We start from the raw sequence: 16,276 nt of genomic DNA on the forward strand, positions 1-16,276 counted from the left end.
AGAGAGCCGGCTCTTTCGGCTCCCAACAGGCTCTTCAGGTTGTTTTGTTGCTTTAATTAATTTATTATCAAAAACAATATAAAATTATGCACAAAAGGACTTACTAATGTAAAAAAAAACCTGTGGCTTTAATTTTATATGTTTATATATAAATATATGCGGTGGCTCCTAGAGACAAAACACGTACAAACTCCAAAACACATTTCTAGCATGAACTGAACTTCAAAACAGAGCTGCCTAGATCACTTAAATTACACAATTGAAAGCATGTGTATTGTTTGTGTATTTATACACAAGCACTCATATATATTCAAATAATTTAAAAAACTGTTTATTTACCTGTTACTACCACACACCAAATCCAGTTGTTGGTACTTCCTGGCTTGTGTAGCCTCTAGGTAACAAAAGCTCAACACTGCCCCCTAGCATCCTGGAGCACTTCTGTTGTGTTTTTACGTGTTTTGGAGTTTGTACGTGTTTTGTCTCTAGGGGCCACCGTAAATATACTCTTATTTATTCACTCCACATAAAATGTTATAAATAAATCATATTATACAAACCCAACTATTTACATTTCAACTTTTAAACAAATTTAAAGTGAAACAACACAAAACACTGCAAACCACAACACAATTAAATATAAATAAAAATATGAAAACAAAAAGAAGATGCACATCCTCTGTCATATGGACCTGCATGAATAAACTTTCTGAATCCTTTATCATCTGCAACTGAAAATAGTTGTGGATGATTACTATACCTTTCTAATGTGACCTTGACCTGGCTCTCTTTCTCTCTCTTTCCCTCCCGCTCTGTGCGGAGTGAAGCGGGGAAAACAGTGCGAGATAGGGTGAGAGAAAGGGGGGAAAAAACAAACCCACGGCTCCCAATAAGGAGTCGGCTCGCGTCGTTCACTTCAAAGAGTCGGCTCTAAGAGCCGTTTTGTTTGCAACTGACACATCAGTAGTCTGTATGAAGTAGGTATTTAATAAAATGAACATGTAACGCTACATGTATGAAGACTAATTTACAGCTACTCTAAATATCTGTTAGATTTGAACACTATCTTTGAAGCTGGATTTAATAAATCAGTTTTTGGGACAAGTTTAGCACCATCTTGTGGCAGTACAGAATGTGACACCAGTGGGTTTGGTTGGTTGCTGCTTATTGACTTACATTATTTTATGTTAGCTAAGTGACAGAAATGATAACTTAGTGGAAAACAAGTTGGTCACTTCTCCACTGTCTTTGGCTGCAGCAATGAGTTTTTTTGTTAAAACCAAGAATATACTGTTCAAGTTCACTCTCTGTCTCAAGTAGTAAGTTGTTTTTCGTTGCTGGCTAGCTGCACTGAAATGTAGAAATCCAGCTGTCACCCCTAATGTGAGTGTTTGTAGAGGACTTTATGAATGAGGACAGTTTGAGGAGTGCTTTTGAGGTGCACCGGTGGTTCACTGGACCGACAAGATCAGGTCAGACATTTGTTTCCTCCTCAGGTCAGGTGGACAGACGGAGTGGTGTAATCAGCTGGTGTCAACAAGATGTGATGAGCACTATTTTATGTAGTAAAATCTAAACAGTTTACAACGTAAAAGGAGCCAGATATTAATAATAAGTAATGACTAAATGCAGGGGGGTCTTTGCTTGTGTAAGGCTTGTGCCTTTCCTGTGGCGCTCCTACAATACAAATGTAATGAGGTCAACTGCAAAAATAACTGATTTACTAAAGCTATACACGAGAGGCACAGTGTCAGTTTTGCGACTCACATGTTTTGCATGGATGTGTATTTTTTTTTTTTTTTTTTATGTGGACATCCCGTTTTGGGTTGTCTAGACCAGCAGTCCCCAAACTTTTTTGCGCCACGGACCAGTTTATGCCCGACAATATTTTCATGGACCGGCCTTTAAGGTGTCACGGATAAATACAACAAAATAAAACCAGTACCGGTACCAAAAAAAAGATTTATTCATAACACACGTGAAAAGACCCAGGAAAACCGAGGTAACGATAAAAACGATAACAAAATAACGCTGAAAACCGATAAAAACCCTGAAAACTATACATTTCACACCTGAACCTAAACTCTCGCGGCCCGGTACCAAACGACTCTCGGGACGGTACCGGTCCGAGGCCCGGGGGTTGGGGACCGCTGGTCTAGACCACAATACTAAACTTTGCTGATATCCTCTCCTCAGAAACTACATCAAGTAAAAAGACCACCACCCTTCTAATTACTGCACCTCCTGAGCTAAAGTGGCCCTTATTGAAAATCGTATTGTTTTCTTCTTCAGCCTCTTGTTATTTATTTTATCTTCCATTTTGTCCTCATACACAAACACCTGTAAAACCTCCTCTTACACTGTATTAATTTTCTTAGGACATCACTGGCTCCCTCGCTCTCCCCTGCATGTGTTCACTTTCGAGCCACTTGCTTTCGCTGCAGGTGATTATTGAAGTGAACTAACTGCATCTTTGTACATAAAGTGGAAAACTGTTAGATCACTCAAAGAACTTTCCATTCTCATGGGCCCATTATGGGATAATACTGATACTAAATCCTGAGTTGCCCCGTGTGTGTGTGTGTGTGTGTGTGTGTGTGTGTGTGTGTGTGTGTGTGTGTGTGTGTGTGTGTGTGTGTGTGTGTGTGTGTCAGATAAAAGTGCTATGGTATGGATAAATACACTGTATGCATGTTGGAGTCTAATTGGGTGAATGATACTTTTAGTAGAAAGTGTTACTCTTCTTCATTGTCCTCCAGGGTCAAATGACCTGGATACACCTGCAATGTATTAAGTCTGGCGTATCAGACTTCTCACAGCAGAGCAGTGTGTGTGGCACCACACTGCATTCATATCTGTCTGATCCTCTGAGAAATGAGGTTTCTCTCAAACTTTTGAATGCACCTGCAGTTGTTAACCAGGTGTGTGGCCAACAGATTAACACTAAACATTCCCTCTGCTTTGGCCTAGTTATTAATCGTTAATTTTTCATTTCCGGTGCTCTATTTTTTTCTGGCACTTTCTCCAGTCACACACTGCTTTCTGCACAAAGTTATTTATGAAGACACTGATGTTTAAGCTGCATCACTGCCTTCATAAAACAGTGGGCTATTGGCCTTTGTCACTTAAGTGAAATCTGTGGGGTTTTGTGATTCAAACTGGGGGAGAAATAATTAAAATATCTAATTAAATAATTAAAAATCTTATATATGTCCTTGTGGTTGTGGAGCTGAAACGGATATTAGAGTTTCTCCACTGCGTGCCCATTATGTAGGCTCTGCGTTATCCATGTTTGATTCATAAACCAAAAAATGCGATACTCATTCAATACTAAGAATGACTTTTGGATTACACATTAATTTGCAACAGTATAAATATGACGCACAACTTTAACAAGATTATAGTATTAAACAGTTGATCACAATTATTAATCATGATTAATATCAGCCAACACACAGTTAACATTAGCCCTTTACGTATTAGAAATTACCCAATAGTGACGTGACACAAGGGTAGGAGCTAGCAGCTATGGCTAATAAAATAATAATGGCGCTAGGAAGCAAACTTTATCAGGACTGGCCATTTGTAACTGTAGTAAACAGTTAATGAAACAGGAAAACATCATTATTTGTGTCTACAAAGTCTTATGTTTCTTCTAAATTTCCAGATTTAAGCTGAGAAAAGTCTACCAGCAGCTAGATAGAATAAAACTGAATAGGGCTTTATTGTCATTTTAAATGAACAGTGACATTGTGGGTGCTCCACACCAACTGTGGGAATAAAATATAAATCGTATTGACAGTAGGAATAAATAACAAACAGCAGAAATATGTATACAAACAAGGAGTCTGGAGGTGTGGGATCTGATTGACCTGAGGCGCTGATCAGAGGGCAGCAGGTCAAACAACACCACCGCCTCAAACACTGTGATGGCCCCTTGAAATATATAGCAATGAAATATGCAGCCAGATCAGCAGAAGCACAGCACTACCTCAGACAACCTAAAAATGTTGTTTTGGTTCTTTTGATCCTTTGTATTACATCAAAGAATCTTTAAACATCTGACACATATGTATTTTCCCCACACTAGATGAAACAACAACAACAATAGTGTCACTGACGTTATTTTTTGTATAGATTTGTCACATTTTTAATACCCATGGTGTGCCCCTTTGCTAAATTATTTTTTTGTCTCAGTTTTTAGTATCACATCTTGAAATGGTCTGTAGCACAAACATTCATTCATTATGCAACCATTTTTCCATGTAATCATTATGAAAAAGGCCGTTAACTACATAAAAGAGAAATGAAAAATATACAGAGAATCACCTTACAAACCCCAGAGACACACCTACTGAGTGCCAGACACCTGCCTGATCACCTACCTCAGAATTCTGTACAAAAGTGAGTTTGCAACTTCTTAGTTCACCTTCTGTTATGCAAAGGAGCTGCTGTCAGTGAAATCCTGCAGTTGAAGTTAAAGGGAACTTCTCTGCATGGGATTGCTGTAGCTCAGGTGTAGTAGGTCATAAACTAATTGGAAAGTTGGTGGTTTGATACCTGGCTGTTCCAGTCATGGTAACACCAAATTGCCCTCCGATGCATCTGTCAGAGTATCAGCGTGTGCAAATGTTAAAACGAAAGCACTTACTTACTAACCCTAACCGTACCCAGCAAGTGCCTTTTCTAACCATTCGCTGTGTGAATGAGGACAAGTTGCATAAGTGCTTTGAGTGCCCAGGTAGAGTAGAAAAGTGCTACTTATGAACCAGTCCGTTTACCATCTGCAGATACTGTTTACTGGCTTTGAAAGTGATGGTGCACCTGCTTTGATGGGCTGAAACTTGAAACTCCGTCTGCTGTTGATTTCAGTAAATGGATGAGCCACCACCTCCCCTGTCTGTATATTTGCAGATGGGCAGACAATGCTGATGGTGCTCCACTGGAAAGCACAAGTCTGGCTTCAAAGCATGCTGTTTTCTTAGGAAGTGTAAGATTTATTCATTCTTTCTTTAAGCTGATGCCATTTTTCTGTTGCACTCAGCATGATGCCATGATGGAGAGAAAAGGGTAAAAAACAAAACTAGCTTATGTACTGTTCTTGAGACAAAAACACATTTGGTATGACCACACCTCTAGATGTTTTCCCACCATTGCCAAGCATGGACGGTGTATTTGTGCTCGTCTGTCTGTCTGTATGCATGTCTCAGTGTGAAAATAATACACAGTAGCTGATGGACCTAGCTACCTGGCTGATTTATTTAAAAAAAAAAAAAAAAGCCAATGCACAAGTGCCTAAATACCCATATGTCCATCTTTTATACTGTTTATTGTAAAAATGACAGAGAGACCACTGCCAGCACTCTTGGCACACACTTAGAGAGGACGAGAGGTCAGGGCTGGCAACTATGTATCACAACCTTAGAAACAGTGTTAATGGGGTGAGATTTGTAGCATTCATAAATAAAAAACATGTTTTTCAGTGTCATGAGCAGACCTTTTAAACTTGAAGCTTTATGATATCCAGTGTTTTTTTAAAAAATGGTCCAGGAAAAGTAGACTGGTCTTGGAGACTGGAATCTGTTGGTCAGGTTGAAGTTTGGGAATTTACAAATGAAAAACCAGAATTGCTCTTCTGGAAATGTTTGACTTAACCCTTCACTCAGGTCCTGGATCTCAATGTGTGAAGTGCGTAGTTATACTGTAGCTGGGCTTCAGTAGTGCCTCACACCTTGGTCAGTGTTCAGAATGGGTTTCCTGTCAGGAACTGTGACATTTGGCTTTGATTAGGACTCAACAGTTCTAACCCAGACTTTTCTTCCCAACCTGCAAACCAAAAACGCAGTCACACAAACCTCTTCCTTCTCCTCTCTGCCTTCCTCTGAGATAAAGCCTAATTCACCAGCACCCTAAGGGGACCCGTTGTCTATTCCTGACTGCCCTCACTTTATATTTTGAACCGAGTTTATTGAGTTTACATCCGGTCAGAAGAAATTTAAGTTAGATGTAGAGGTTCAGTAAGTTTGACTGTTTGTATTTTGATTACAACCCTTTTTATTTGTGTGCGACTGAATAAAATAACAAGTTATCACCAACAGTGTAAATGGCCCCATTCAAGCTCATAATTAGTTTGCTATATTTGGATTTGATGTGCTATTTCTGCCTCCACCTCCAACAAGTCAGAACACAGACAGGTTAGAGAGGGGGTTATTTCTGCTGGGTCTTGTGGGATTCACCATACAAAGTAATCACGTAGGAAAAGCTTCATATTCATTTCGGTCAAATTATGGATGAAACAAGCATACAGTCTGTAGTTTGGGTTGCTGCAGTTCCCTCCTACAGCCAACCCCAGAATTACACATTGAAATGTTTGAGGGTCTGCAGGCCTGAATGGTGTAAGATACTTTGACACTGACACATTACAGAGGGCCAGTCAACAGATTTGCAACTGATCTGTCCCACGTCATGTGTCTTCTGTTGCAGTGCGGCTGGAGGAGAAATTTTCAATCAGTGTGTGTCAGACCAAGAGGATGAGGCCTTCAGTGAGGAAGATGTGAAGAGGCTCATGAGACAGATCCTGGAGGGAGTGGCCTTCCTCCACCAGAACAATGTAGTTCATCTTGACCTAAAGGTTTGTGGACGCACTCGTGACTCTCCACAGTCTCCTTTACTTTGTGTCACTTGTGTAGTTGATACATTTTCAATCTTGTAAACGAATCCCTGATACATTCTTTGTGTAAACATCACCATGACACAAAAAGTCTATATGAGTCTAACAACAACTGAACTTCTATCTCACGTGGAGGCAGAGGGAAACATCTGTATTTTGAATGACATCTGCCCCAGTGAAATCAGTTTAAAGCACAAATTGAGTATTTCCTGTGTGAAAGTGATGGGCAACATTTGCACAGGCTAAGGTTTGCCTGGGTTATCCCACAACACAGTTCAAACACATAATTATTAGGTAATATAACTGTGCATGTGATAGGAAGTGCTTGAAGTGCTACTCAGTTCTCACTCTGTAGTAAAATGCTTTGAAGGTCAGCCAGTGGACTCCATGAAACACACACAAGTTAACACAGTTTTAAAAGCTGTCTAACGATAACACGTGTGCTGTCCTGTCAGCCTCAGAACATCCTGCTGACGAGCACTTCTCCTCTGGGTGACATTAAGATTGTGGACTTTGGTCTGTCCAGGATGGTCAGCAGCCACCAAGAACTAAGAGAGATTATGGGAACCCCAGAGTATGTTGGTGAGTTGTTGCTCAGCCTTGCTGCTACCACCTTACAAGAATCGAACACTGGGGTGATTCTAAACAACAACTGTCTGTTCGTCTTCACAGCTCCTGAGATTCTGAATTATGAGCCAATAAGCACAGCAACAGACATGTGGTAAGGAAAGTCCTATAGTGGTATACTGAGATAAATTTCATGTGGAACAAAAGGTTTTGAAAACTTGTATTTGATGAATTTTGCTAATTACCTATCGCAGCAGTCACACACAAACAATTTCCTCAGCTTTCTTTCCAGTATGAGCTTCATTTGAGTAGAACTTTTAACTTTGTTGCCCCCTACTGGCAGTATGGGTGATTTTCAGGCAATGTGCTTGTCTTCAGCAGTCTTAAAATACATATAAATATTAGGGGTGCAACGATACACAAAATTCACGGTTCGGTTCGGTTCGATACTTTGGTGTCACGGTTCGATATTTTTTCGATACAAAAAAAATATTCATGCCTTTTTAATTTGTCATTTATTAAATTTTCACGGCACATTCTGCACCACATCTCTGTGCGTTCATCATTTGTTTGAAGCCAGCTCACCTCCTGCAACTACTTTTCCGAGAATACGTGCTTCTTTTGTGGTTCGGACTCCTGACATTTCTTTGGAGGTGGAGGAACACCAAAGTAATTGCTTAAAGGAGCTTCTTCGACATCTTTAAGAGTTCTAAACAAATGTCTGTCCTCCTCCTGAAAATCTTATGTATGCAAACACACGTTGCAACTTCTTATCTTGTGCGTGTTTTTTTTTTTTTTTTGACAGCGAATGCGCACCTGCGGACCACTTATGTGCAGCCCTGGTTATTTAGCTCGTCATATTGCAGCCACAGAAATATTTTGTCCATGAAACCATAAAGCTGCACTTTCTTTTTGCCTTATAGTCTGATTTGTCATAACTTCTCCGTTTTGTGGTAAGCTTTTCTTTGGCTGTCACTTCTTCACCCTGACCTGTCTTATTTGGCTCAGCAGAACTAAAATATATATCCTGCTGCTCTTACTCACGCACTCACATAAGCTCAGCGATTCTCTGCGCGATCAACCTCTCACATGTTTAAGCTGCGGGAGATTTCACTTGTCATGTTTGCATAGTAAGCTAACGATTAATAAGACGATGTCAGAGGAATTGGTGCACAAATTATCATCACTCACAGATCAGTGCTGTCGCTCTCTATACACAGTTCGCACGATTGCAAAGTGAAAGCAAAAAACAAGCGCAAATTCAAACGCGATTTCAATATGTCACATATTGACAGTGGCTCACCGATGCCAATGACATAATTACCCAGCTACATTTCTGAAAGAATGCAAAAGCATTGACATATATTTTTCCTTCCTGCGATAGGCCGACGGGCAGGACAGAGATAGATTTTGGTAGCCCGACTGAAAAAATCGCTAGCCCCGGGACGTCGGGCTAGCGATATTGCGAGCCCTGTATCTGATTGAGGAATCACTCATCTTTGGAAAAGAGAGTTTATTACAGAGAAATGGCTCTTTCCAAAATAAAAGCTATACTATCCGCTTCTTCTGGGCTATATTCTCAGCAGCATAAGGAGAATCATGTGCTAACAGCTGTCTAAATGACTCGGGTAAAGCTTGTAGCATGCATGCTTGTTGTTTTTGTCTGCTTCCACTTGTCTTTGCACTAGGATGATGTCGGAGTAAATGTGCAGTCATATTCGTTGTGTTCCCACTAGTGCTGTCAGCGTAAATCTCGTTGAAATGACGTTAACGCCACAACACGGCAAATCTCCGTTAACGAGCTACCGCGGATCGCCCTGAGCGTGGGGCTGGACGGCCAACACGTTAACGAGCTAACTGCGCTAACACACTAGCTCCCACCCATGTAATTGAGCATTGCGTGGCACATCCAACATGCTGTTTTACTTTAGTCCATGACTCGCTTACCTTCAGGGTCATACGTCACATGAAAACCAAAATAATTCCAAACGCCAGATCTGAATGAGGGTGGGGGAGGTCCATGTTGCAAGGAGAGCTTAACTTCTGTCTCGCTAGCTTGCCCTGCGCTCAGTGAATCTGCACTCGACTGCTCCGCCTAGGCTGCACTGTCGAGCGCAGATCCACTGAGCGCTCAACACAGACAGCATCGTCAGAAGGAAAGTTGATAAAATAAATTAAAAATGTTGTATTGTTCGATACATATGCGTACCGAACCGAAAGCACCGTATCGAACGGTTCAATATCGATACGAATATCGTTGCACCCCTAATAAATATGTTCATCACAAAAAACATCAGAATCTTTTACAAAGTCTCAAAAGGCTTGAATCATACAAACACTGAGACACACACATCAGTGTTTGTGAATGCCGTCCATCAGTTTTTGCTGCTTATCTGCATGTACGTCGTATCGTTGGACTGTTAACTACGAGAGTACCAACAAAACTGAAGCCGAGATCCCAGATATGAACTTTGATTGTTCACCTTTCTAGCTTTGTTGTCATAGAAACAGTATTCCTTGTTTTAAGTGTTGCGTTTGATCGCACTCGAAGCCTGAATATTTTGCTTTGTGTGTTTAGGAGTGTTGGTGTGCTGGCATATGTGATGCTCACAGGAATCTCTCCATTCCTGGGCGAAGACAAGCAGGAGACGTTTCTCAACATTTCCCAGCTCAGTGTGAGCTACAGTGATGAGGAGCTTCAGCAGCTGGACCCAGCTGCTCTGTCCTTCATCCAAATGCTGCTCCGCAAACACCCACAGTCAGTCACAGAAACAACACAGTTCACTCTAATGTGGCCTCAGAATGTGGTATCATTTTTGCCTTTGTGTATTTCTCTTATCTTTGGAGCTTAATCAGCATTTTTTATAACATTTGACCTGCTATGACCAGTTTAAGATAAATGGCTGACTGCCGCTGAAACAGAGTATGACATGTCTTGATGCACGCTCAATCATCCAGGTAAGTAAATCTCCAAAAGTTGATTCTGTTCATCTGGACGTAGCGTTTGTTGGAGAAATGTTTCGTCACTCATCCAGGTGACGTCTTCAGTCTCAGCTGACTGCAGGTTTCAATCTTATAAACAGTACATTTGCATAATGACTGAAACCAGCCCACTGAAGGAACAATGGGCTGGGAGGTCAGTTCCTTAATCATAATTATGCAAATTCTCATGACCATTGATCAAAACCCACTGATCAATGGCCATGAGTCCCATTCACAGAGTTGGGGAATGGCTGCAATCACAGCATTGTAAGATGGTGACAGATGCACCCTTAGGCCCCCTCCTCCATTCAGAGATGGTCTTTCCCTTTTCACGTAAATGGCCTCCTTGACTCCGCGCTCAAACCAGCGTTCCTCCCTTTTCAGGATGTTACATCCTCATCCTTGAAAGAGTGTCCACTGGCCTGTAGGTGTAAATAGACTGCAGAGTCCTGGCCTGACCAGGTGGCTCTTCTGCGTTGTGCCATCCGCTTCACCAGAGGTTGTTTGGTTTACCTGATGTATAAATCCTGGCACTTAACAGCGTAAACAACAATACTCTGTTTGTGTCGGGGGACCCGATCTTTAGGGGTGGACCTTTTTCTTTTTTTTTTTCCCAGTCATTATGCAAATGTCCTGTTTATAAGATTTGGGGAAACCTGCAGTCAGCTGAGACTGAAGAAGTCACCTGCATGAGTGACGAAACATTTCTCCCACAAAACGCTACGTCCAGATGAACAGAATCAACTTTTGGAGAGTATGACATGGATAACTGTTTCACGTGTGGGTCTGTGTTTGTATCCAGGGAGCGGGCCACAGCCGAGCACTGTCTCACACATCCGTGGCTTCAGCCCACTGAGCCTCAGGACAACCAGACAGTGGAGGAGATCCTCTCTGTGGAGGAAGAGCCCAGCTCCACCAGCAGCTCCACCAGCAGTCCCGAACCTCCCACAAGTACAAGCTCAGCTGAGGAAGAGGATGCAGGGGAAGTTCATGGCCCGCTGACAGAGGAGCTGATAGTCATGGCAGCCTACACCCTGGGTCAGTGCCGTCAGTCCTCCGCCTCCAGCGTGGAGGAGGCGGCCCTGACTGCTGAGCAGAAAGCCATTTCCAAACGCTTCAAGTTCGAGGAGCCCTTCAGTGCTCTGCAGGAAGTCCCTGGAGAGTTCATCTACTGACCCATTACACGCACCAGCAATCTCACCGAGGACAACTTAGTGCTGTCACATTACCACACAAACCCTCTTAAATATATACTGTAAGTATATAATCAGATACTGTTGCACAGTCAGTCTCTTGTTTCAACTGTTGGAACTTTTTAAGAACCTGCAAAGCCAACTTCACTTTACCCTCCTCCTCCTCAACACCTCCTAAAGTAACTACTGTAGCTTGATGTTGCATTTTATTTGGTTTGCTGTTGTAATGACTGACAGAGTGTAGCGGCAGCATGACACACTGTTTGCTCCCATTTGATACCAAAAGAGAGACCTCCGCCTCAGTGTGTTTGAGCAGAATTCACATTCTGGGAATAGGAGCTGTAAAAGCTGTCAAAGACCAGCACAGATACGTACACGCAGACCTGTACACAAACGTTTCCAACACTGATTCAAACTGAAAGTTCATTTTTGGCTTAAGATGACAGAACGCCTGTTTTGTAGTTCTGGATCACAAACAGTGGGCATAAACACGAGAGACTGTCATATGAGAAAAAGCTACAGAACAGCTTTTTTATTGTTATTTAGTTAAATGCAATTTAAAGAACTGCTTGCATAATAAAGGAAAGATATAAAATGCTGGTGCTATGCTTCTAAATTATTTCTAAATGCAGCCATTATTGTTCCTGCTCTCTTATTAATATGACTAATAAAAGTCCTTGTACGCTTGCAGCTGGCTCTCTAGAAGTAATGCAGTGTAGTTTATATATCTGGATTCAAACAGAGTTTCCGTGTGAGCCATCAGACAAGAAGCATCTGAAGACACGTGCTGTGGTCCTTCCTCTTAGGCCCCCTGTGAGCCAATGGGGTTTGAGTATGAGTGCCACTGTATGACTCTGCAAGCTTTATTTATTTCACCTTAGCTCTCAGATAAAGATTACTCAAACATATGATCTCTGGTTTCTATTTCCGCTCATTTTATTAATATTTAAGATTTTTAATTTGATGCCAGCAAAATATTTCAGAAAAGTTGGAGCATGCAGAGTGACTGACAGGAAATGTGTTGCACCCTCAGAGCAGCCTGGACTCATGACCTCAGCAGGAGGGTGGTGGCTAAATAAAGCACACACATAAGCGATGTGCAGTTGCCAGCGATCAAATCTCTGTTGGCATGTTTGCATTTCACTGAGCCTCCTGTGTGTATTTGTATTTAGTGCCATGCGCAGAGAACGATGGCCTCACTTCTTGCTGTTTTTCATGGTTATTATCAGCAGTAGTAGTATTTCTGTATAATGTTACAAATATTACTGAGATTTTTTCAAAAATTTGTGTTAGTGTAAAACAATATGATTTAAAGACCCACGTCACATAGAAAACCTTCCTTTTAGAAAACAGACTGGTCTCCTCAGGGTTCAGTCCTTCCTGATGTGGACACGGATCATTTCCAGCTTGGACATGGAAGCGATGAACTCTCCAGGCTTCAATTGGGTCTGTCCTGTGAAATTCTAAGCTAAACAGATTTGTACATGAATGTGCTGTGCTGTAAATAAACACTACAAAAGTGCTGAAAGTTGTCTTGTTTACTGATTAAACCAATAAGTGTTCTGTGGAGAGTGCTCTGTAGTTTTTGCACTGTATTTTAAAAGCTTGTGGAAATGCAAAGATCCAGATAAAATGCTCTGTACTCCAAATTCAATGTTATTTACACAGCACCAAATCACAACAACAGTCGCCTCAAAGCGCTTCATATTGTAAGGTAGACCCTACAATAATACATACAGGGAAAAACCCAACAATCTCATGACCCCCTATGAGCAAGCACTTTGGCAACAGTGGGAAGGAAAAACTCCCTTTTAACAGGAAGAAACCTCCAGCAGAACCAGGCTCAGGGAGGGGCGGGGCCATCTGCTGTGACCTGTTGGGGTGAGAGAAGGAAGACAGGAAGACATGCTGAGACAGAGATTAATAACAAGTATGATTCAGCACAGACAGGTGAGTGAACAAGAAATACTCGTGCATCATGGGAATGCACTGAGTCAGAAGATAATCCAGCCAATCAGAGCATAGACTGTACTGCATGTACAAGACAAAAGAGACAGCATTATACTCGCCCAGTTAGAAGTGGGTGTGTGGCCCACAACTGTAGCTGTGACTGTCACGGGTCCACTTTCTATTGGCCAGATGTTTATTGTTTTGTGACACTGGAGCAAATGTCTGATTGGCAGCGGCTTTGTTTTTCAGCATAATGATCCCAAATAGTAAAAGCATACTTGGATTAAAACGCACACACAATGAAAGACAGCGAGCCATGGTGAGGCCTCCCCACAGCCCAGAACTCAACACTGTTGAAGCAGGGTGCTATTTGTCAGCAAAAACAGAAGCACGCATGTGTGTCATGAATTATGTGCAGTAATGTTCAAATGTGTATAAACTGTTGAATGACTGTAGCCGTTTGCAAACAATCCTACTTCTCCCATCATCTTGATGCAGAATTCTCATTTTCATGTCTTGAGCTGGAGCATTTCCCCCAACGGCCACAAGATGGAAGCAGAAGTCTCTATTTGACATGGTCCATATATTGTGGCAGGTAAGATTAAAAACGTATTTTTACCTGTAATGATAATCTCATTTTAATTGTATATATTTTTCTATTACTACCAAATTTCATGAGCATGGGTTTTGTTTATAGTGGAATTGTCTTTATTTAAATCTGAAAATTCAAGGACAGTTCCACATAAACTAAAATACTAAAAATGCAAGCGTCACTTGCATTCCCCCTTAAATCTTTTTTTGTCTACTTCCTTTAGGGATCTAAATCATCTGCCGCCATCTCAGCCTATCCCCAGCATCCTCCTCTGTCACACCAACCTTCTGCATGTCCTCCTTCATTGCATTCATGAATCTTTTACATTCATGGTGTTCCTCTTTTGCTCCTGCCTGGCAGCTCCATACTCCTCTCCACCGTTCCTCATCTGCACATGTCCAAACCATCTCAGCCTTGCCTGCTCTGACACACTCCGACATATTTCTGATCTATTTGTTTCTAATCCCGTCCGTCCCGGACACTCCCAGTAAAAATCTTTATACCTGCAGCTCAGCCTCACGTGTCACGTCATAGCAGGTGTCACTATCATCGCATAGCCCTTTCTTTCACTCTTTCTGCCATCCTTTTGTCACATATCACCCCCCATCTCCACCCACTCCACCCTGAACTCTGCATAACATCCATCCTTCTTCAGCTTCCACATGTTCAGAGTTAATGTATAAATGTTGGTTTTATAGTGTCACCAGTTCAGCAGCTCTATATGGTGTCAGGCACGGAGCCGCTAATTAAAGCTGACACCAATTACCCTGCAACACACACACACACACACACACACACACACACACACACACACACACACACACACACACACACACACACACACACACACACACACAGAGTGTGTTCTCAGCTGGTCCCAGTGTTAGCAGGATGATGCTGAGCTCTAGTCAGCTTCTGTCTCCTTACAACGCTGCTGTTCATTAGTAAATAGTGAATGGACCAGTACTTAAATAACACTTTTCTACTCTAAGTGAGCACTCGAAGCACTTTTTGCTATAATCCTCATCCACCCAGTTGCACACAAATGTGCTTTCCCCCCCCCACCTAAGCACCTTGTTTAACACTCCCAGACAAACATGCACCAGCAGACGCATCAGGGCAACACAGAGTTCTCCATCTTATCCGGTAACACTTTGACATGCATGGTGGAGTAGCTGGGGATCTAACATTCAGTCTGTCTGATTAGTAGATGATCCACTCTACTGACTGAGCTATAGCCACCCACAACAATACTGCATGGATCTTTAATGTAATGCTGATTATTTTGTTGCATGCGTTTGACTTAATGTTTGATTACAGTAGAGTTTCTCTCTACGAGTTGTTTTCTTTTCTTCATTGACATAAAGCACTGAGTGATTTCTATTTGATAACTGCATCCAGCAGGCTTCTCCATTTTCACTCCTGCTGACAACTCTGGTAGAGAAAATCGGGACATGGTCTCATAGTGTGTGTTTCAGACTTTTAAGGACATCCATGGAAGCTTATGGCACTACCCTACATGTTGAAAAACATGCTAAAGGGACAGGCTTAGTTAGCAAGCGCACACACGTGAAGGTGTGCAATTTACAGACAAATGCATTTGCCACAAGCTAGTGCGCTCCTAGTGCCAGACTTAAGCCCAGATGAATGAGGAGGCTTGCATTAGAAAGAGCATAAAATCTTTGCCAAACCAAATATGTAGATCATCAAAAGTGAGATTTCCACACTGGGTTGTTCAAGGCCTGGGTTAACAATAATGGCAACTATGCTGTTGTTGTGCAGAAACAAAGGAAAAGTTCAGTATTTGCTACTTAGTGCTGAGTAAGAGACTAATAATGTATTAGAACTTCACTCAAGTCTGCAGCTCAGAGCAGGTAATATTATTTATAAGATATTTCCACGAGAAATGCTGCAAAAGGCACCAGATTCCTGAATCTCTTCCAACGCCTGCTCACAGTCTCCATGCCTGCAGCATCAGGTCAGCATTGCAGGAAAACTGATGGTGAACACACAAATGCATGTTTCTGTGGCAGATTATCTGTGGTTCTAAATGGTTTGTAAATCTTCCTCAAAAGGGTCACAGACCTTGTAAAAGTGCAGTAAAGGCCAGATGAAAAGGCTCGAATCTCTGGACACTATAAATGTGTCCTTTAGATGTCATTCTAAATTGAAAAGCAGCTAATAACTACAGTTATCAAATAAAAAGAGAACATAATGCTGCTTGGAGCAGTAGATGTGCCAAGATAATGTCTTGTACTGGAAATCTTGCATGGCAAAAAAACCCCCCTCAATTGCTAAATGTCTTCGATGTTACTGGGTATT

The 16,276-nt window shown here is 41.7% G+C and overlaps 1 protein-coding gene across 2 annotated transcripts in view; it reads left to right on the forward strand.

Annotated features, from left to right (window-relative positions):
* Positions 1 to 12,940, forward strand: part of stk17a (serine/threonine kinase 17a) — a 40,523-nt gene extending 27,583 nt beyond the window's left edge. For both annotated transcript variants that reach the window (XM_080305880.1, XM_026180291.2), the window contains 5 exons: positions 6,484 to 6,631; positions 7,126 to 7,252; positions 7,343 to 7,391; positions 9,816 to 9,995; positions 11,022 to 12,940. In XM_080305880.1, coding sequence (XP_080162006.1) covers positions 6,484 to 6,631; positions 7,126 to 7,252; positions 7,343 to 7,391; positions 9,816 to 9,995; positions 11,022 to 11,394 — 877 coding nt within the window. In that variant the 3' untranslated portion in view covers positions 11,395 to 12,940. The remainder of the gene's footprint in view (positions 1 to 6,483; positions 6,632 to 7,125; positions 7,253 to 7,342; positions 7,392 to 9,815; positions 9,996 to 11,021) is intronic.
* The last annotated feature ends 3,336 nt before the right edge of the window (positions 12,941 to 16,276 follow it).

The sequence above is a fragment of the Astatotilapia calliptera genome, chromosome 9 (assembly GCF_964374335.1).
Source record: "Astatotilapia calliptera chromosome 9, fAstCal68.1, whole genome shotgun sequence".
NCBI classification, from domain to species: domain Eukaryota; kingdom Metazoa; phylum Chordata; class Actinopteri; order Cichliformes; family Cichlidae; genus Astatotilapia; species Astatotilapia calliptera.